This window comes from Pongo pygmaeus, chromosome 8, assembly GCF_028885625.2.
Source record: "Pongo pygmaeus isolate AG05252 chromosome 8, NHGRI_mPonPyg2-v2.0_pri, whole genome shotgun sequence".
Classification (NCBI taxonomy): Eukaryota; Metazoa; Chordata; class Mammalia; order Primates; family Hominidae; genus Pongo; species Pongo pygmaeus.
The window spans coordinates 109,578,966-109,599,750 of NC_072381.2; the positions used below are offsets into that span (position 1 = coordinate 109,578,966).

Consider the following 20,785-nt stretch of genomic DNA (forward strand, 5'->3'; position numbering starts at 1 on the left):
CATTTCCATAGCCCATTGGATTTCTCACTATTCAATTTTTATCATCACATCACCACCACGAGAAGGTAGGCTGGAGAGCATCATTTCATTCTACAGATGATACAACTAAGGTCCTGAGGTTAAGTGAGGCCTTAAGGTGCTGGCAGAAAGATCACACCCAGCGCACTGCTCTTACCATTGGAATCAGGGCTGTCGGTCCGCTCCAGTTGTCTGGTTTCCTGAACTTATTTTCAAGTTCACCATTGAGAGAAACCTCCGAATGACTAATTCTTAAATTTAAGGGTGCATAATAATCACCTATGGCTCACCGCTGCATTTCCGATTCAGCAGGCTAGGGTGGGCCGCGAAGTCTGTATTTGAAATATTTCAATACACCCAGGTGACGCAGGCGGTGTGGGGACCGCACTCAGAGGGCGACCTGGAGCCGATTGACTTCACAAAGGCCTCCTGCCGCAAACCTTCAGTGGCCACCAAAGCCCCGGCTGCCGGCGGCGGACCAGCTCTGCCGCCGCGCGCCTACCGGAGCCGCTCGGCCCTAGTACTTTCCAGCGGATTTCCCCTCCGGTGCGGAGCCGGGTGCCGGGGTCCCACAGCCAACCACTACCGGTTCCTCTTTCGTCAGCCACCAGCGCCGGCAGGACCCGCGAATCCCGAGCTCCAGGAGCCTGTAAGGCGGCCGCCCATTGGCTCAGCCGCATTGCTGGGCAGGCACTTCCAAAGCTTCGAGGATTGGCTGACGCTCCCGGCGCCGGGGCTAGTTGGTGGGTAGGATCACGTGCGAGGGGCAGGCCCCATCTAGGCCCCGCCTCCTTGCTGCTGCCGCCGCCGCCAATCCTGGTCCCGTTTCCTGAGTTCCCGGAGGTCCCTCGCGGGACGTCTCTCACCGCCACCGGGTGGGTCCGTTCGGCCTGCGTTGTATTTGAAGGGAAGAGGGGTTTGAGGTCAATTCTGTTTCCTGGGGTTTTCACGAATTTCGGGGCCCACAGTAGGCTTGCCAACTTTAACTTTTGCCTAACACGTTACGAGAAATCCTATTTAACCTTGGCCACTGTTGCATCAAAGAATTTCACATCCAAAAAAGTGCAGCCTAAGAATAAAGAACAGGTCTTTAAACCGCATACCTTTAATTAAGGTGTTCTTATTTTTTCTGATTTGGCTGGAAACAGGCAGAGACCACCCCAGATAACCAGTTCTCAGCCTTGCATGGGACACCACGAATCCCATGTGTTTACGTGTTTAAGGCACTGGCAAGCAGGGGAATTTGGTTTCTGGGAATGTGCTGTCTTTGTGAAAACTATGAAAAGTCCTCCCTGCTACATTGAAATAATCATAAAAGTAATAATAGCTAATGTTGAACACTTACTAGGTATCAGACACATGCTAAGCACTCAATGTTTCTCATCCAGTTTTGAATGAAACCTTCGCAAACCACATAATTTACTGGTACTATTAGCTACGAATTACATATAAGAACACCAGAAAGTTGTTGTCATTTGCCCAAGGTCACCCAGCTAATAAATATTGAAGAGATTCGAATCTAGCCTGAACTCTTACAGTAAGACCGTTCTTGAGATGAATTTATATGTGCTATTTTTCTAGTCTCTTTTTATCCAACAGCTCTCAGAGAGGATAGTATCTACTTTTTTTTTTTTTTTTTTGGAGACGGAGTCTCGCTCTTTCGCCCAGGCCGGACTGCAGTGGCGCGATCTCGGCTCACTGCAAGCTCCGCCTCCTGGGTTCACGCCATTCTCCTGCCTCAGCCTCCCAAGTAGCTGGGACTACAGGCGCCCGCCACCGCGCCCGGCTAATTTTTTGTATTTTTAGTAGAGACGGGGTTTCACCGTGTTAGCCAGGATGGTCTCGATCTCCTGACCTCGTGATCTGCCCGCCTCGGCCTCCCAAAGTGCTGGCATTACAGGCGTGAGCCACCGCACCCGGCCTGTCTCTACCTTTTTGACCACACCATTATTCCTGGGATTTAACAGGAGTTAATGAGATAATGTTGCTTTTCCAAACTCAATGGTTTTGATTTTACAAATTATTTGACTTTTCCTGATTTCAGGATCTTGACAATTTGCCTTTACTTATTCAAATGTTATTATACCAAATATTTATTTTAAAAGTTTTTTTTTTCTTTGATTCAAGTTGTAGAGAGAAATAGGGATAGAGAAGCAGAATCAAGTACTTAAAAAGATAGCCTCATTTGACCCTGATTTCCCAATTGGGAATATGAAATTTTTCCTGAATATAGACACATTTGAGAATAGAACCTTTTACCTAACTTATCTCACTTTTTGAACTCATTGGACAATAAGGGAACACCCAGTAATATAACCTTTCATATAAATTAGGCTTCTAACATATTAAGAGGAATGTACTCCAGTTTCTGCTACTATGAAGAGATGGCATGACAAAAAATTTTGAAAAGTTGCCGAATGCAAACCACAGTTCCTCTTCTCAAAACAAATGCATGTAAATAGAGTGTAAGCTATTTCTTTGGTGGCATTATTTTCCTAGAAGGCTTAAGTCATTAATCACCCATGACCAAAGATCCAAACATTTTCAAAGCAGATCCGATTATATTTCAGGTGGCTGAAGATGGATTTGGAGTAGGTTTAATATGGTCTAGTTACAATTTGTTTCATGATTGAGTGGGTCAGTATAATAAAGGTATAAACATGAAATAACATAGAAGAAAAGTTTGCAAAGAGGCTTTCAAAGAAGTACCTGTTGGGTATTCAAAAGAAAGTAGGGATAAGCTTAAGGTTAAAATCTTTCTAGGGAAAGTATAGTGTTCAGAGGTAAGATTAAAAACCACATTACTGAAATGGAGTCTGCAGCATCCAACCCATTCAATTGGCATTAAACTGGTAAGTGGTAAAATAAGTATTGTGAGTTGAACTTTAATTCTAATATGCTTGGCAAAGGCGAATCACAGTGTGCTTCATCTTTATGGAAACAAAATTGGAATGCACTCTGCTATTTAAAATGTGTTCTTACTCACTAGCGTTTGTCATTAACTTTGACGTATACTGAGCTCTTACTATACTGATGATGCCCTGGACTATTTGATTCAATACTTACAACTCATAAAGTAGGTATTATTGGCGTTCTCATTTTGCAGGTGAGGAAAGTGAAATCCAAAAAGGTTAGATAGCTTGCCTAAGTGCCAAAGCTGGGTCTCAAAAAGTCAGCCCATTGGGCTCCAGGGCCTGTTCTGAGAACCTTGACACTAGATTGCTTCCCTTTAGAGGAGAACAGCTTCCATCCCTGTCTTCTAACTCTACCAAATTAACTTGGCATTTCAGAACTTGATTTCCCACATACAGATATACTTTTCATGAACATTTCCCAACTCTCAGAGTTAGTTTCTTTTAAAAGATGGGAATGAAAAAACAAAACTTGGAAAATCATCCTCTTCTGTCAAAGTAGAAAGGTGGATCCAGGAACGTTTTAATTTACAAATGGAATTGCCAGTTTGGCCATTGTCCAGAGACCATGGATGGGCAAACTAAGGCCATTGGGCTAAATCCAACCAATTGTTGGTTTTTTTATAGCTCAATATCTAAGAATGATTTTTTACATTTTTAAAGGTTGAAAAAAAAAACCAGTCACAATGTGATATGTGAAAATTATATGAAATTCACCAACAGTGAGCCCTAATATATTAACTATGGATGTTGGGTGATAATATGTCAATGTGGGTTCATTGACTGTAATAAATGTACCTCTCTGATTGGAATATTGATAGTGGAAGAGACTGTGCATGTGCGGGGGCACAGGGTATGTGAGAAATGTGTATTTTCTGCTCAATTTTGCTGTGAATCTAAAACTTTTTTAAAAAAAGGCTATTAACATATATATATGAAGTTCAAATTCAGTGTGTCCATAAATACAGTATGTGAGAAATGTGTATTTTCTGCTCAATTTTGCTGTGAATCTAAAACTTTTTAAAAAAAAGGCTATTAACATATATATATGAAGTTCAAATGCAGTGTGTCCATAAATACAGCCACACCCATTTGTTTATTTATCATCGCTGGCTGTTTTTACACTGCAAGTGTAGAGCTAAATAGTTGAGACCAGATGGCCTGAAAAGCCTAAAATATTTAATATATGGAAAAACATTTGCCAATCATTCAGTTCATGGCATCTGATAAAGACTAAGATACTGGTTGAGATTGTTGCCGCTGGAGTCAAACTTCCAGGGTTCGCAGTCCTCTCTCTTCCACTTACTAGCTGAGAAGTGCTTAACCGTGCTAGTCTCAGTTTACTCATCTTTTAAAGTGAATCAAAATAGAACAGTTATGGGACTTTTTTTTTGAGACGGAGTCTCGCTCTGTCGCCCAGGCAGGAGTGCAGTGGCGCAGTCTCGGCTCACTGCAAGCTCCGCCTCCCGGGTTCACGCTCTTCTCCTGCCTCAGCCTCCTGAGTAGCTGGGAATACAGGCGCCCGCCACCACGCCCGGCTAATTTTTGTGCTAACGGGGTTTCACCATGTTAGCCAGGATGGCCTCAATCTGCTGACCTCGTGATCCGCCCGCCTCGGCCTCCCAAACTGCTGGGATTACAGGCATGAGCCACCGCACCCGGCCCAGTTATGGGACTATTTTAAGAATTAACTGGGTCAATACACATGAAGCACCAAGTATATATTAGTAATAATTTATTTTGATTTTGAGATTTTGCAACCCTCTTATGGCCTTTTTTAGGCTATGGATATATTTTTCTCAACTATCTTGAAATCTGCTTTGTTTATATGAGGGATACATGTGTATGCCCAGAAGTCATCTTATCTACCAGGAGCTCTAAGATGACATGGTTGTGTTTCTTGCTTCTATTTTACCATCCAGTTTGTCCTTCTTGATCAGAATTAGCTCCAAAGTAGAAGTTACTCTGTTACTTTCTCTGTCTTCTTAAATGAAAAGTTGTCAGTGTAGCAAGCCAGGAACCAATATGTCTTCTCCAACACCAGATTTCTTGCTGACATATATGCATTTTATTTTCAGAGAACATTTATTCAAACATTTTTGCCATTCCCTAATTCTTATAAAATGTTAATACTTTCCATATTATTATCTAAGCTTATTTCGCATGAAATCATTGAATGACAGCAAAAAATGTAGTTGAGTCACTATTCTGAAGATTTGCAAAAATTCTTATTCACTAGCAAAAAATGTTAACACTATTATTAACCAAGAAGTTCTGGATAGACTGGAACTCCAAAGGCCAAACAATACCCAATTGTAAGCTACATAATTAGGCTCTGTCATTTTAATAAAAGATATTTAGATTAAACTATTATTTGTTGAGCCTCCATTATGTGCTATATCTTTTCCTGGACTTAAAATCCTTTCCTCCCAACACTGTTACCAGTTTTAAAGGTCAAGACAACGAGTCAAGCTTTGGACTTTTAAAGTTCTTCAACTCTACTAGCTGGTCACTTTGGGCAAATAATTTCATTTTTCTGAAGCTGTTTTTTGTTTTGAAAAGTAGGAATAATATGAGTTGCCTGACTGAGCAATTGTAGGAATCAAGCTAATCTATGGAAATAATTTAGTCAGTATGAGTGAGACACAGAAAATATTTTTCTTTCCTTCATGATCTGTTAATCCTACAAAATGCATTTAAAAGCAATTCCCACATCAGCTCAATTCTGGAAAATTTAAGGAATTTTTTTTTACCTGCTGAAATTCAGGATCTCAGCTTATCAGTATCAGAGCCAAAGCCACGTCTATTATCTCACATAAACAGAAAAGCTGTGCAAGTCGCCCCTATATGGCTGAGCTGTTGGCAATGTATCCTTAGCAACTAGTAAGAGTGTTCTCAAAAATTTATGCTGGGGAAGGGGGGAAGCTCACAAATTGTTCTTTGCCTCCAGGTATCTTAATTTTATTCATTGCCAGTTTTTCAGAGCTTGGGTAAAATCTCACAAGTAGGACCAGCACTGGGATGAGGCAACTGAGGTGTCTGGGGTGCAAAATGTGAGTTGTCTAGACACCAAAGGTGTCTAGGTGTCTAGGAGGCCCTCACTCTCTGGGGTATGTGAGATTTCAACACCAATAACTTTTTCTTTCCTAGTTGCTGTATCATGAGAATGTTTGGCCTTATTATTTTTTAAAGCTGTACTTACTTACCGAAGAGTGGCCAGTTGTCTTAGTGATGCAAGAGATTCAGAATGGGAAAGAAAAAGTCAGCGTTACCCTAGTCAGTTTTGATTAAACTCCTTTGAAATCCATGTTGGAGTTTAAATGCCCATTCTTGAGGGATTCTTGATGTAGAGGAGGCCCCTCCAAAGCTTTAAGCACATATCCAGAGCAAGGGGGAGCTTTTCAGGTGTTATTTTTTCTTGTTTTGTTTTTTGCCAGCTCCTACTCTCGGGCTTCCAAATCTGGGGCGATGTCTCCCCAGGTTAAATTACCCTAGCTCCTGCTCCAGATCGCTTCCCCTCTGCCCCGCCGGAGCCCAGTAGTTCAAAAATTAAATTTGGGACAAGAGGTGCGCGCCAGAGCGCAGCTGTTTCTGGAGCCTGCGGCAGTGGTGGCGAGCCACAGGGCGGCGACCGTGAGCTCCGGGAGTTGCGCAAATACCTGGAGACCATGTCTGAGGATGCGACCAGGACCCTGGGGAAAGGTGAGTGCTCTCCATGAGGTCCGCGAGCTGGGGGCGCCGCGTGACAGAAAGTTGGCTTCAGCGGAGCTGCCTGGCCTTGGCCTGCAGACCGGCGGGGCAGGAAGGGACTTGGAGGGCTCTCCTGAAGAAAAGCCACATGCAGCACTGTCCTCTCTGGGCCTTGGGAGTTGGAGCTCCCACAGCCATCTTGGGATCCGGGCAAGTGAGCGAGCTCCTTCTTCACCGGGCTGACTAGCCTCTCCTTTCCCTGTCCCCCTCTATCGCTGCTCTGCAGGAAGCCAGCCCCCAGGGCCAGTCCCGGAGGGGCTGATCCGCATCTACAGCATGAGGTTCTGCCCCTATTCTCACAGGACCCGCCTCGTCCTCAAGGCCAAAGACATCAGGTGAGAAGGGGGAACCCAGAGCCCCTGAGCAAACTCAGCATCTCACAGGAGCCTGGGAATGTTTAACATCTGGGGTGCCCTGCTCAGATTTTACAAGGGGCTCCCTGTCCCTTTTCTCGGAGGCGAAGTTAACAAATAGCAAAGGGCGAGCTTTTTTTTAGCCGGCCCTACTGAAATGCGGAGCCCTTTTCCGAGTCACGCCTGTGCATGAAACTTCTAGGCCAGCGCAGAGTAATCTGAATGATGGGGCTGGTGAACTGGTTCCCTCCCAGAATGTTTAAGGGCACAGCCAACGCTACTGAGGCCTCCCCTGACTGCCCCACAGAGGTAGTTCCCCCACCACACCCCAGGCATCTTAGGTCACCTCTGTTTCCTTTCTTTATTGAACTTACTGCATCCAGCATTTTCTTATTTGTTCAGCCATCTCCCCTCCCCAGTCCCCTTCACCCATGTGCGTTCTCGAGGGCAGGAACTCTTGTCTCTTTCAACACACCTAGAAAACTTGAGAAATGGGTACAGATTCTTCCAGAAGGAAGTTTGCAAAACCAGCTCCTGCAGATCTGGATTTGGAGGGGCAGAGCAGCTTTGCTGGGATGTGGACTGCATAATGCAGCTGACCTCGAAGCTAGAGTGTTGAGAATGTGTCACTCCAGGCTCCCGACTCTTGTCTCCGAGAGTCCATCACAAGGGGGTGACTTCAGAGTTTCAGACTCATGTCAGAGAGATACAAAGACTAATATAGAGATGTTTTAAATAAAATTATGTAAATCCACCTTGTTGAGTATATAGGGTCTGTATTTCCAGATTCTTCCCTTTTGCTCAAATTAAGTTGACCTTAAGGTTACCTGTTTTTTGAGGAAAATAACAACAACTGAATGTTTTGCCCATTTGTTGATAAATTATCAGCTTAGGAGCTGATGTATTTCCTTAGGTCAGGGTTTCTCAAACTTGGCACTGTTGACAATTTGGGCCAGATAATTCTTTGTTGGAGAGGTGGGATAGAAACTGTCTTGTCCATCACTGGATGTTTAGCAGTATCCCTGGTCTCTACCCATTCAATGACAGTAGAGTCCCCCTTCCCGACCCGCTACCTTCAGTTGTGACAACAAAACAATGTCTCCAGACATTGTGATATGTCCCTTGGGAAGGAGGCCAAAAATCACTTCTAGTTGAGACCCATTGCTTTAGGTTGAGACCCACTGCTTTAGGTCTTGCTATGTGGCCTATGCTGGTCTCAAACTCTTGGGCTCAAGCAACCCTCCCACCCTGGCCTCTCAAAGTGCTGAGATTACAGGTGTGAGCCACCTCATCCAGCCTCTGCTGAGGGTTTAAGACAGTCTCCTAGACTAAGCAACGAACGTTCCCATTTGTTTCCTTTCATCTTTTTAAACATATGTTCATGCTTCTGGTAACTTTATAGTTATCTAAATAATAATTGTATTATTATGTGAACATTAAATAATAATAGTATTATTTGAATATCTAATAATTAGAAGAAGAATCAAAAAGTTATTGCATGCTTATGTGCCAGGCACTGTCCTAAACACTTTATACATATTCCCTTACTTGATCATCACCACAGTACCAAGAGATGGGTGTAATTATTAGCCCCATTTTATAATTAAGGACACTGAGCACAGAGAGGTTGGGAATTCGGTTAAGGTCCTAAGCTAGACTGTTTATTCTGATGCCAAAACTCATACTCTTAATTATTAACATTTACCATATTCTGTTGTGACCTGTTAATACCAGATTTGTATTTTCAAGCTGTAAAATGTACTAAACTCTCTCATGCCATGGTTAAGTGTGTGAGCTCTGAGTCTGTCTGCCTGGCTGTGATCTTGGCTCTACTACTTTTTTTTTTGAGATGGAGTTTCTTGCCCAGGCTGGAGTGCAGTGGTGTGATCTCAGCTCACTGCAACCTCCACCTCCCGGGTTCAAGCAATTCTCCTGCTTCAGCCTCCCGAGTAGCTGGGGTTACAGGCGCCCGCCACCACGCCCAGCTAATATTTTGTGTTTTTTAGTAGAGACGGGGTTTCGCCATGTTGGCCAGGCAGGTCTTGAACTCCTGACCTCAGATGATCTGCCTGCCCCAGCCTCCCAAAGTGCTGGGATTACAGGTGTGAGGCACCGCGCCCGGCCAGCTCTGCTACTTCTTAGTGGGTGGTATTGGGTGTGAGATTCAACCCCCTTAAGTCTTGTTTCCTATGAGGTGAGCCTACTTCATGGGGAATTATGAGGAACAACTGAGATAAGGCATAGAAAACATCCAACACATCTTACTGCAGGAAGGAAGATGATGATGTTATGTATTTTATACAAAACTTAAACCTTAAAAAACTAATTGCAAATTTTAACTTTTAAACTGATTGCTTCTGCTTTCAAGAAGAGGGCCTGCCTGCAGATGCCTCTCATTTTTGTTCTGTCATGTTTTCCTTTTGCTTTTTAAGACATGAAGTGGTCAACATTAACCTGAGAAACAAGCCTGAATGGTACTATACAAAGCACCCTTTTGGCCACATTCCTGTCCTGGAGACCAGCCAATGTCAACTGATCTATGAATCTGTCATCGCTTGTGAGTACCTGGATGACGCTTATCCAGGAAGGAAGCTGTTTCCATATGACCCTTATGAACGAGCTCGCCAAAAGATGTTATTGGAGCTATTTTGTAAGGTATATTCAATTTAAAAAGCCACTTACACTGTATTTTACTTTGCACGTCTTTCCCAAACCTCAACCCATTTTAAAGCCAAATCACTGGTGAAACTGTTTTGTTTCGATACCATGTGATCCTCAGGAGATTAGCTAGCATGGAATTAGGGTAGAGCATGGCCACTGATATTAAAGGCTTAACTGCTAGGTGCTTCTCCATTTCAACTGGCAGGCTCAGGAGGTATGGTTATGACATGGCAATGACCGTGTGACTTGAAGCAGGAATACTGAAAGAACTGAAAACTGGTGATCCTTAAAGGGAGTATTTCTCCGGCTTCAGGTAAAAAGTAATGGAGTGTGAAGATTATGCATAGAAGGTGATGCTTTTTTATTATTTTTTTTGAGACGGAGTCTCGCTCTGTCACCCAGGCTGGAGTGCAGTGGCACCATCTCAGCTCACTGCAACCTCTGCCACCTGGGTTTAAGCAATTCTCCTGCCTCAGCCTCCTGAGTAGCTGGGATTACAGGCGCATGCCACCACACCCAGCTAATTGTTGTATTTTTAGTAGAGATGGGGTTTCACCATATTGGCCAGGCTGGTCTTGAACTCCTGACCTCAAGTGATCTGCCTGCCTCAGCCTCCCAAAGTGCTAGGATTACAGTCGTGAGCCACTGCGCCTGGCCAGTGATGCTCTTTAGAGGCATAAGAGTGCCTGCTGTCCAGGAAATGTGAAGAATAGATAAATGGTGGCAGCTTTGATAATGAAAGAAAAAAGAATGGAGAAATTTTAAGATGGTGTCTTTGAAAAGGAATTTTTAAAAACCTCAATGATATTAACAGCTGACATATATCGAGCACTTATGATGTGCCAGACACTGTCCTAATTACTTTGTAGGAGCTAACTCATTTAATCCAACTGCCCTTTGAAGTGGGTACTGCTATTGTATCCATTTTTCAGATAACACTGAGGCCTAGAGAGGTTGAGTGTCCCACCTAAGAATGTATAGCATGGAAGCAGCTGATCAAGTAAGGAGCACTGGAGAAACCCTCCTAAAGCACCCTGTTTTCCCAGGGTACTATAAGAAGTAGATTCCTACTGAGAACCGGAACCATAGAGATAACCTAGTGCCCTCACAGGGAGCTGGGGGGTCTGATGTGGGTGTTGCCCTGTTAGGCTGGCGTTATAAAGCTTTGCTGCCTTTTCAGGCAGAACAGGAACTGGAAGTTTCCACAGACTTCTCCACTGATAACCTGTGTCCTCTGATTAGGTCCCACATTTGACCAAGGAGTGCCTGGTAGCGCTGAGATGTGGGAGAGAATGCACTGATCTGAAGGCAGCCCTGCGTCAGGAATTCGGCAACCTGGAAGAGGTACAAAAAGGGGTCCCTCTCCCGGTCAGCTACAATGGAGGAAGCTAGGCAGGGTCACTAACCTGGTCACTCTGACACCGGCTTTTACAGGCTTATTCTTTCTGCCTTTGATAAGTCAGACTCCTGATCATCTGATTGCATGTTTGCCCTCCTCTAACCTGCTCTGGAATTATTCTGGAAAATCTGATGAGGAGATGGGGAGGACATGCCATGAATTGCTTCCTTTCCCAGAGTCACCCCATCTCCCTGAGTAGCTCTGCATGGCTTCTGTAGCTTCTGCCAATGAGGTCAAGGTCTGTAAAGGTTAGGGGTTGTGTTTGGCTGCTGAAGTCTAACTACTGTAAATTCATGTTGTAAGGGTTTACTCTCTCACATAACATTCTTTCTCACGTTTTATAAGGGTTTATTCTCACACATACGGTGGCTCACACCTGTGATCCCAGCACTTGGGGAGGCTGAAGCAGGAGGATCACTTGAGCCTAGGAGTTTAAGACCAGCCTAGGCAACATAGCAAGACCCCTCCTTTACAAAAATACTTTTAAAAATTAGCCAGGCGTGATGATGTATACCTGTAGTCCCAGCTACTTAGGTGGCTGAGGCAGGAGGATTGCTTGAGTCTGGGAGGTCAAAGCTGCAGTGAGCCATGCTTGTACCACTGCACTCTAGCCTGGGCAACAGAGTAAGTAAGACTGACAAAAAAAAAAAAAAAAAACAACCCAGAGGTAGGCTGTTCAGGCCTATCCTGTTGTCTTCTTCATGATGTTATCAGGAACTAAAGCTTTTTCTCTTTGTGGGCTCTGTCATCCTTAGCACAACTTAGTACAAGGGTATTATCCTCCAAATAACAAGATAGCTGCTGTCACTGCAGCCATCACATCCAAGTTCCAGGCTCTGAAAAGGAGAATATAAAGAAAAAAATGGCAAATGGCCATGCCCCTTTAAGGGGCTTTAAATCCTACCAGAAATTCTACTCAATGGCTATTTACATTTCATTGGCTAGAACTTAGTTGTGGGGTCATAACTATCTTAGAGAAAGCTGGGAAATACAGTCTTTTAGCTGGGATACCCTGAATAAAATCAGGGGTCTATAATTAAGGAAGAAGGGGAAAATGGGTGCGGTGGCAGGAACACTCTTTGCCAGTAGATCCTTCATTAACCTGGCAGTAATGGAGCTACTTATCCGGTACTTCTAGAATAATCAGGAAGGCAGTTCTTTTACTTCCTTTATTTTTGCTCCAGAAACTGATAAATTCACCTTATGGGTGGGTGGTTCCTCTATTAGCAGCCAGATAATACAATTTTTTTCCCCTTAAGGGAAGACTGGTTATTATTACTCTTCCATTTGACCTTTATCAAGTGGAAACAGATTAAGTGTATTGATATTTCCAATTGCCTATCTCAAATTTGTACAATTAAGTATTTATGGATGACGAATGGTCATGTGTAGGAAATGTCAACCTTTTGTCCTGAGGTCACCAACTGTGGCCTTGACCCCAAGGAGGCCGTATGATGTGGTGGAAAGAATCTTGGATCTTAGGCTTGACTTTACTGAATTCCAGAACCTTGGGCAATGTTCTGTACCTCTCTGGGCCTTGGTTTTCCCATGTGTAAAATGAGGGATTATTTTGAAATGTGTGTTCCTCAGAGCCTCTGGGTTCTGCAGGGGACTGCCCAGCGAGTGGAGGCCTGGTAGATTGTTCCAGACACTGCTTCACTCAGGTCAGCACTGCCTTTAACCACCATGTTCAACCTGACATCTAAGAAGATGGCATTTGGGGAGAGAGGAGAGCTGCTGCTTTAAAAAAGAAGTTCAAAAATCTTGTGAATAGAGAATTTATAGTCTATTTTAAAGATCAGCTGAATGGACCCCATCATGCCTGGTTACCTTCTCACAGATAAACAAATACTGGACGAGGGAAAAGGAGCTGGGAAAAAAAAAATCTTTGAATTCAACGATACAGTAATTGAAACATTTTCATCAGTTTCCCTTCTACCTCCATTTGGATGATGGATGAACTTTTTAAATTACAGATTGCTAGATGAAAGTATAGGGTTATGATGGAGATACAGTTCTTCTTCAATCAGGGGTCTTTTCCAGGGCAAATGAACCAGTATTTTGTGCCATGAATCATGCTGCAGATACTTTGCATACATCATCTCATTCAATCTTTCCAACAACCTTCTCAGGTACAAATGGTACTAGTCCTGTTTTGCAAATTGGAGTGGCCTGTCTGTAAAGGCTCAGAACTAGGTACTAGGAATACAAAAAATTAAAGACCCTCAAGGAGCTCAAAGCCTGGACAGGGAGATAGGCTGTTAAGCCCATTTAAAACCTGGGTGTGTTGAGTGCTAGGCTGGAGACATGCATATGAGAAGGCTGGTCTGTGGGGGTAGATAATGCCTCTGTTGACTCTTAGGATGAATAAGAGGCACAAGGGTGAGAGCCTGGTGTGTTCAGCAAACAATAATCAGTGAGGGGTTGGCAGCGAGGGAGTGATTGGTAAGAGGCGAATGTGGAGGGTGGTCCAGAGTCAGATGCTAAAAGGCCTTTTCCACTGTGCCCAGGGATTTGCACTTTATTTCAGAGTTGATGGTGAGTAGTTGAAGCCTGTCAAGCAGGAGAGTGGTGTACTTCTTCATGCTTTTAAAAGTATTCGGCCCATCACTTGAACCCAGGAGGGGGAGGTTGCCATGAGCCAAGACTGCACCACTGCACTCCAGCCTGGGCAACAGAGTGAGACTCTGTTTCACAAAAAAAAAAAAAAAAAAAAGAAAGGAAAAAGTATTCAGCCCAGCTGAGCACAGTGGTTCACGCCTGTAATCCCAGCACTTTGAGAAGCCAAGGCGGGAGGATCGCTTGAGCCCAGAAGTTTGAGACCACCCTGGTCAACATGGCAAAACTCCATCTCTTAAAAAAATACAAAATGTTAGCTTGGCATGGTAGCTTATACCTGTAGTCCTAGGTACTTGGGAGGCTGAGGTGAGAGGATCACCAGAGCCTAGGAGGTTGAACCTGCAGTGAGCTATAATTGCACCACTGCACTCCAGCCTAGACAACACAGTGAAACCCTATCTCAAAAAAAAAAAAAAAAAAGAAGTTCAGCCCAGCAAGAGTGTAGAGGATGGATTAGAGTGGCCAAGAGGAGGGACTGGGAAGGGACAAAGAGGACCCCACTAAAGAGGGTTGGAGAGGGAGGTTTAATTAGAGAAATTTTGAGGAACTAAGATGAAATGAAATCTGAGGAAGGAGTAGAAGTTATCGAGGATGGTTTCCAAGTTTGTGGCCGGTAAATGTGATGCTTTTCACTAAGAGTTTGAGGGAAGACACATTTTGTCAAATTTGAGATGTTGATGGGATATTCATATGCGGGCAGAGCTTAGAAGAGCAATGTATGGTCTCTACTGGACCTTTGGAATGGTTTTATGGGCTAGGAGCTTTAACCAGACAGTTTAGGAATGACATTAGTGGTGTGGTGATAAATGTTTAACAATCAATTTTCTCTTAAAAGAGAAAGAAAAAGAAAAAGCACTGACTTATAGCATTTGCTGATTTGGGTGGTGTAAATACTTCCGTCAAGGCTAATTTTGAGCTACGAATGTGCTATTTCTAAACTCAAGAGTTGGCAAAAGATGTGGGCAGCTCCAGCATGTCACTGAATAAGAAATTTCACTTTATCTTCAATAACTGAGCCCCAGAAACACCGTTGTTAACCAGCCTCTATATAGGTAGCTTTCACAAACCAGCCTCGGTGTAGGTAGCTTTCACTGATGCTATTTAAGGACCACTGAGTATTCCACATTGTCCTAACAGGTTTGAATGTGGTTTTGTCCCATAGAATGTTAGCAAGAATTGTAACTATGGCTGGGCGTGGTGGCTCACACTTTGGGAGGCCAAGGAGGGAGGATCACTTGAGGCCAGGAGTTCAAGACCAGCCTGGGCAACACAGTGAGACCATGCCTCTACTAAAAATAAAAAAATGAACTAGTCATGGTGGCGTGTGTCTGTAGTCCCAGCTTCTCTAGAGGCTGAGGTGGGAACATCTCTTGAACTCAGGAGTTTGAGCTTGCAATGAGCTATGATCATGCCACTGCACTCCAGCCTGGGTGACACAGCAAGACACTGTCTCAAAAACAAACAAACAAACAGAATTATAACTACAATGTAGGAAATATTGAAATCTGAAAACATGACCAATGAACTTGAATTATGTAGTCCGTTCCTTTAAATGCCAAAATATTTATTCCAGGAGAGTCTAGTGAAATTGAAATTTATCAGAATAATTCTAATGGAGAGGATCCCCTGATTTATGCAACTCTTTCACATGGTTTTGCAGAATCAGGATTTTTTGTGAGCTAAAAATATATTAAATACTCTTTGTCTCTCTTGAGTGATAAGCAAGCCAAGATTTCATGCATAATCTTCTGCTATGTTATCCTCAAACAGAAGGTTCAGTTAACCTTTTGTGGCCTTAAACTCTGACACTTTCTTCTTTTGAAATAACTGCCTTGTCTAACTTTTTAAGTTTTGTTTGTTTGTTTGTTTTTTGCTTGTTTTTTTGTTTGCTTGTTTGTTTTTTAAATCTAGTTTCAGGTGGGTTCAGTGGCTCATGCCTGTAATCCCAGCACTTTGGGAGGCTGAGGCGGGCAGATCATTTGAGCCCAGGAGTCTGAGACAAGACTGGACAACATGGCAAAACCTTATCTCTACAAAAAATACAAAAATCAGTTGGATGTGGTGATGCACACCTGTGGTCCCTGCTACTTGGGAGGCTGAGGTGGGAGGATCACTTGAGTCCAGGAGGTCAAGGCTGCAGTGAGCTATGATCATGCCACTGTACTCCAGCCTGGGTGACAGAGTGAGACTTTGTCTCCAAGAAAAAAAAAATTAAGTTCCATCAAAATCAAAGATTTATTGTGCTTGTTATATAACCACATTTTTCTCTAATATCTTTTACAATTCTTTGAGATATATTACTGCCGCTTTTATTATCAAACTAGCAGCCTGCTCACTGGTTTTCCTGTTCTGAACATTGGCATGAGTTTTAAAACTATGACACTTGTCTTGTCTTGCTGCACTTTATGTCTTCAAGCAGATTTTCTAGCCCTTACTGAATCATTACTCTAAGCAGCACACATTTTTTAGTTTTATTCTTTTTCAGGTATTGACTTTCCCATTTCAGAGTGGGACTTGAGCCAGGCTTCATTTGATCTTTGTGGATTTGAATGCGGCAGGACCTCTGGGTGTCACTTTTTATCTGTGCCTTCCAAAAATATTTTCATTATGGAAGTAGTCAAATCAAGTCCAAGTGCAGTGAAAGGTAGGATTTGGTCAGATTTCCTTGAGGCTTTGGAGTTTTGCTTTAAATCTAGAAAGTGTTCGTGGCTTATGAATTGGTTCTGCACTCTGACTATTGCTTGGTCCTTTCTTCGTCATCATCAGAGCTCCATAAAAGAGAGCGGGGAGGGGATAACATAAATAATGCTGAAATAGCCCTGAGGGATGAGACCTGGCCCAGCAACTGAAGGCTTCGTCAGCCCGTGGCCACAGGGCACTTTATGATTTTGCTTCTTGTCATTCAACCACCTGCCTTGAGGTGCTTCACTTTGCATTTCCATGCAGAGTTTCCCGCATTGCCAAATCTGATCATGTGCCTTATGTGTAGCAGTTTGCATGAGGTGGAATTTGCATAAATTATGTGTGCATCACCCAGGAGCATCTGTAGTTAAATACTTTATTGATTCTAAATTTCGCCCAAAATCTTAATTTTTTAATTATTTTATTTTCTTTTCCTCTTTTAGAGATGGGGGTCTCTCTCTATTGCCCAGGTTGGAGTGCAGTGGCACAGTCATGGCTCACTGTCATCTTGAGCTCCTGGGCTCAAGCAGTACTTCCACCTCAGCCTCCCGAGTAGCTGGGATTACAGGCTCAAGCCACCGAGCCTGCCTCCATTATCTTAATTATTATTATAATTATTTTTTTGAGTCAGGATCACACTCTGTCACCCACGTTGGAGTGCAGTAACACATTCATGGCTCACTGCACCCTCAACCTCCTGGGCTCAAGTGATTCTCTCACCTCAACCTCCCGAGTAGCTGGGACCACAGGTTCAGGCCACCATGCCCAACTGTTTTGTTTTTGTTTTTATTTGTTTTAATTTTTTTGTAGAGACGAGGTCTCACTATGTTGCTCAGGCAGGTCTTGAACTCCTAGGCTCAAGTGATCCTCCCACTTCAGCCTCCCAAAGTGCTGTGATTACAGGCACGAGCCACTGCACCTGGTAATCTTAATTTTTAATCTGTTCTTTCTTCTCATCAAAAAAGACATTTATTCAAGTTAGATTATATTGTCTTGGTTTAGTTTTGCTTTTGCTCTTTCTTAATTTTTATTAATTTCCAGTGATGAAATTATTTATATATTGTTTAATTGTTTCTCCTTTGATATCACCAGGATAGGAAGGAAAGAAAGTTTATACCTGGTTAATTCGTCACTGGAAACAATTTTCTGTATCCTTTTATATATAGTAGACTACAAGCTAAATTTTTTGTCGTCTAAGTTAACATGTCTACAAACTAAATTCATTATTACTAGCTATTTTTAATAACAGAGTTATTGAGATATAATTCGTATGCCACAAAATTCACCCTTTTCAAGTGTACAATTCACTGGCTTTTAGTATATTAAGTGAGTTGTGCAACTATCACCAGTATTTAATTTCAGAGCGTTTTTTTATCATCCCCCAGAGAAATTGCTCACTCTTAAGCTGTCATTTTCCATTTCTTCTCAATCCCCTTGGCTGTACGCAGCCACTAATCTGCTTTCTGTCTCTGTGGATTCACTTATTCTAGACACTTCATATAAGTGGAATCATACAACATGTAGCGTTTCATGAGCTATTTTCACATACCATAATGTTCTTAAGGTTCATCCTTCATGCTTTTTTATGGCTAAATAATATTCCATGTGTGAATACGCACATTTTGTTTATCCACATCTGGGAAGGTTCCACTCTTGGAACTAATATGGATAATGTTGCTGTGAACACTGTGCAGGTTTTTGCATGAATATACATTGTTATTTCTCTTGGATTTGCTAGCTGATTTAGCATGTTTACCAACATGCCATTTTAGTTGTAACCACCATTCTTTCACACTTGGGAACTGGTTATCCCTGACTCAGGATGCCTCGTTAAGTGTATTAGTGTGGTTGCTAGATTGGTTACTTCATTCATCATCCAATTCTGACAGCTGCTTTCTAGGTAAACTAATATTTGCTGTACTTCTTTCAATAGCCTTCTGATACACCCTTTCCCATCACATAAATAATAGAATAATCATTATTCTTATTTAAAAATTAATTTTACTCTTCTCCAATTATAAAGTAATACTTGTTCATCAGAGAGAATTTGGAAAATACAGGAAAACATAGAAACTAAGGAAAAAAAATTATAATCCCACTACCCAGAAACAACCACTGTTATTATCTTGGGGACTTTTTTGTTTTTGTTTTCTGTCCTTTTCTGCTATGTATATTTTATGTAGTTGAAACTTGGTTACTATTATGATGTAAATATTCCCCACACCCCCTGCCATTTTATTTTGAGACAGGGTTTTACTCTTGTTGCCCAGGCTGGAATGAAGGGTGCAATCACGCCTCACTGCAACCTTGAACTCCTGAGCTCAAGGGAGCCTCCCAACTCAGTCTCCTGAGTAGCCGAGACTACAGGCGTGTGCCACCATGCCTAGCTAGTTTTCTTTTTAACTTTTGTAGAGACAGGGTCTCCCTTGTTGCCCAGGCTGGTGTCGAACTCCTGGGCTCAAGTGACCCACCTGTCTTGGCCTCCCAAAATGTTGGGATTACAGGTGTAAGCCACCACACCTGGCCAATTTTTATAAACTCTGTAAATGCTTATTTACATGTATAAGAGTGTTTCTTGGAGCAGCAGCATTATTTGTGATGATGACAAATTAGGAAACAGTATTCATTAGATGGTGAGTGGTTAAGCAAATCATGTCTGCCTTGTGGAATTCTGTGGAACGGCTGAAAGTGAATGAGGTAAATCTATGTGTACTGACATTAAAAGATTGCCTAGAAATATTAAATGAATCACACAGTAATACAGGTGGTATGATCCCATTTTAGTAGAAGAAAACAAAACTGAACCATGCAGATGTGCATATACATGTAAATAAGTGGCTAGAAAAGTATCTAGAGAGAAACACATCCACCTCCTGGTAGTGTCTCACACTGGGAAGGGAACTGATTAGAATTGGGGTGGGTAAGAAAAGTGGTTAAGGGGCAGGGATGGGGAGGGAAGATTTTGCCTTTTACACTATTTTCTGTGTTTGATTTTTTTTTTAATGATGGGAATGTATTTCTGTATTAAATATGTAATTTTTAAAAGTAGAAAAAACACTTTTTTTTTTTGGGGGGAGACGGAGTCTCGCTCTGTCACCCAGGCTGGAGTGCAGTGGTGCTATCTTGGCTCAATGCAAGCTCCACCTCCCGGGTTCACGCCATTCTCCTGCCTCAGCCTCCCAAGTAGCTGGGACTACAGGCACCCGCCACCACGCCCGGCTAATTTCTTTTTGTATTTTTAGTAGAGATGGGGTTTCACCGTGTTAGCCAGGATGGTCTCCATCTCCTGACCTCGTGATCCGTCTGCCTCGGCCTCCCAAAGTGCTGGGATTACAGGCGTGAGCCACCGCACCCGGCCAAAAACACTTTTAATGTCTGCATACTTTGCCATATTTATAAACCATAAAGTTATTTATCCAGCACACGAATTAGGAGTGTTTAGATGGTTTTCAGTCCTTTACCGTTTTGAACTGTGCTGCAGGGAACATCAGCTTCTTTGCATAAAAAGCATATTCTCTATTTTAGAATATGTTCTTAAGCTGGACTCTCAGGAATGGAATTACCAGATCAAAGGGTATAATGAGCACATCGGAGGCTTGGACTGTATTTCACTAAATTGCTTCCCAAAAGACTTGTGTTGTTTGCCCCTTGCCAGCAGTAGGTGAAAATGCTCTTTGCCCTATCTCCTTTTCACTGGTGGGAGAGTTCATTCAAAAAGATATTCGTTTGTTGAATAATATTTGCTGTGGAGATACACTGTAGTTCCTCATTGTTGACTTAATGCATATTTCTTTGATTGCCAGGGAAGTGGAAGGTTTTCCCCGAAGTATGTCATCTCTTGCTCCTGGTCTTGTAAAATTTGTCTGTTCAGTTCAGGGGCTTTGCCTATCTGGCCATCAGAGTCTTACTAATTTTCTTTGTTGATTTGTAAAAGTTCCTTTTAAAGTGTTCCTTGTATAGAAAAGATATTTGACTGGTTTTAAAACACATTTTTGTTTTCTTTTGACTTTTAATTTGGCTTGTATATTTTTGCATATGGAAGTACAGCATTTGAAAGTATTGTGCTATAAGGCTTTCCTGCTATGATTTCCTCCACTGTTTTATGTGTAGGAAGTCCTCTCCCCACTTCAGAGACTTGATAAATATTCATTTATATTTTCATCTACCACCAATCGCTTTACAGACATTTGACTGGTCAAGCATTACCCTCCTAGCTTTTCCCCCACACTATCTTACAAATATATTGTGATTTGTTTTAGTTTTAGTTTTTTGTTTTTGAGACAGGGTCTCACTCTGTCACTCAGGCTGGAGTGTAGTGGCATGATCATGGCTCACTGCAGCCTCGACCTCTCGGGCTCAGGTGATCTTCCTACCTTAGCCTCCTGAGTGTC

At 42.6% G+C, this 20,785-nt stretch overlaps 1 protein-coding gene across 1 annotated transcript in view; it reads left to right on the forward strand.

Moving 5' to 3' along the window:
• Positions 1 to 431: 431 nt before the first annotated feature.
• GSTO2 (glutathione S-transferase omega 2) overlaps positions 432 to 20,785 on the forward strand; it is a 30,552-nt gene continuing 10,198 nt past the window's right edge. Inside the window, exons 1-5 of the mRNA XM_054435946.2 lie at positions 432 to 893; positions 6,368 to 6,632; positions 6,907 to 7,015; positions 9,466 to 9,688; positions 10,937 to 11,038. Of these exons, the coding sequence (XP_054291921.1) occupies positions 6,599 to 6,632; positions 6,907 to 7,015; positions 9,466 to 9,688; positions 10,937 to 11,038 (468 nt within the window). The 5' untranslated portion in view covers positions 432 to 893; positions 6,368 to 6,598. The remainder of the gene's footprint in view (positions 894 to 6,367; positions 6,633 to 6,906; positions 7,016 to 9,465; positions 9,689 to 10,936; positions 11,039 to 20,785) is intronic.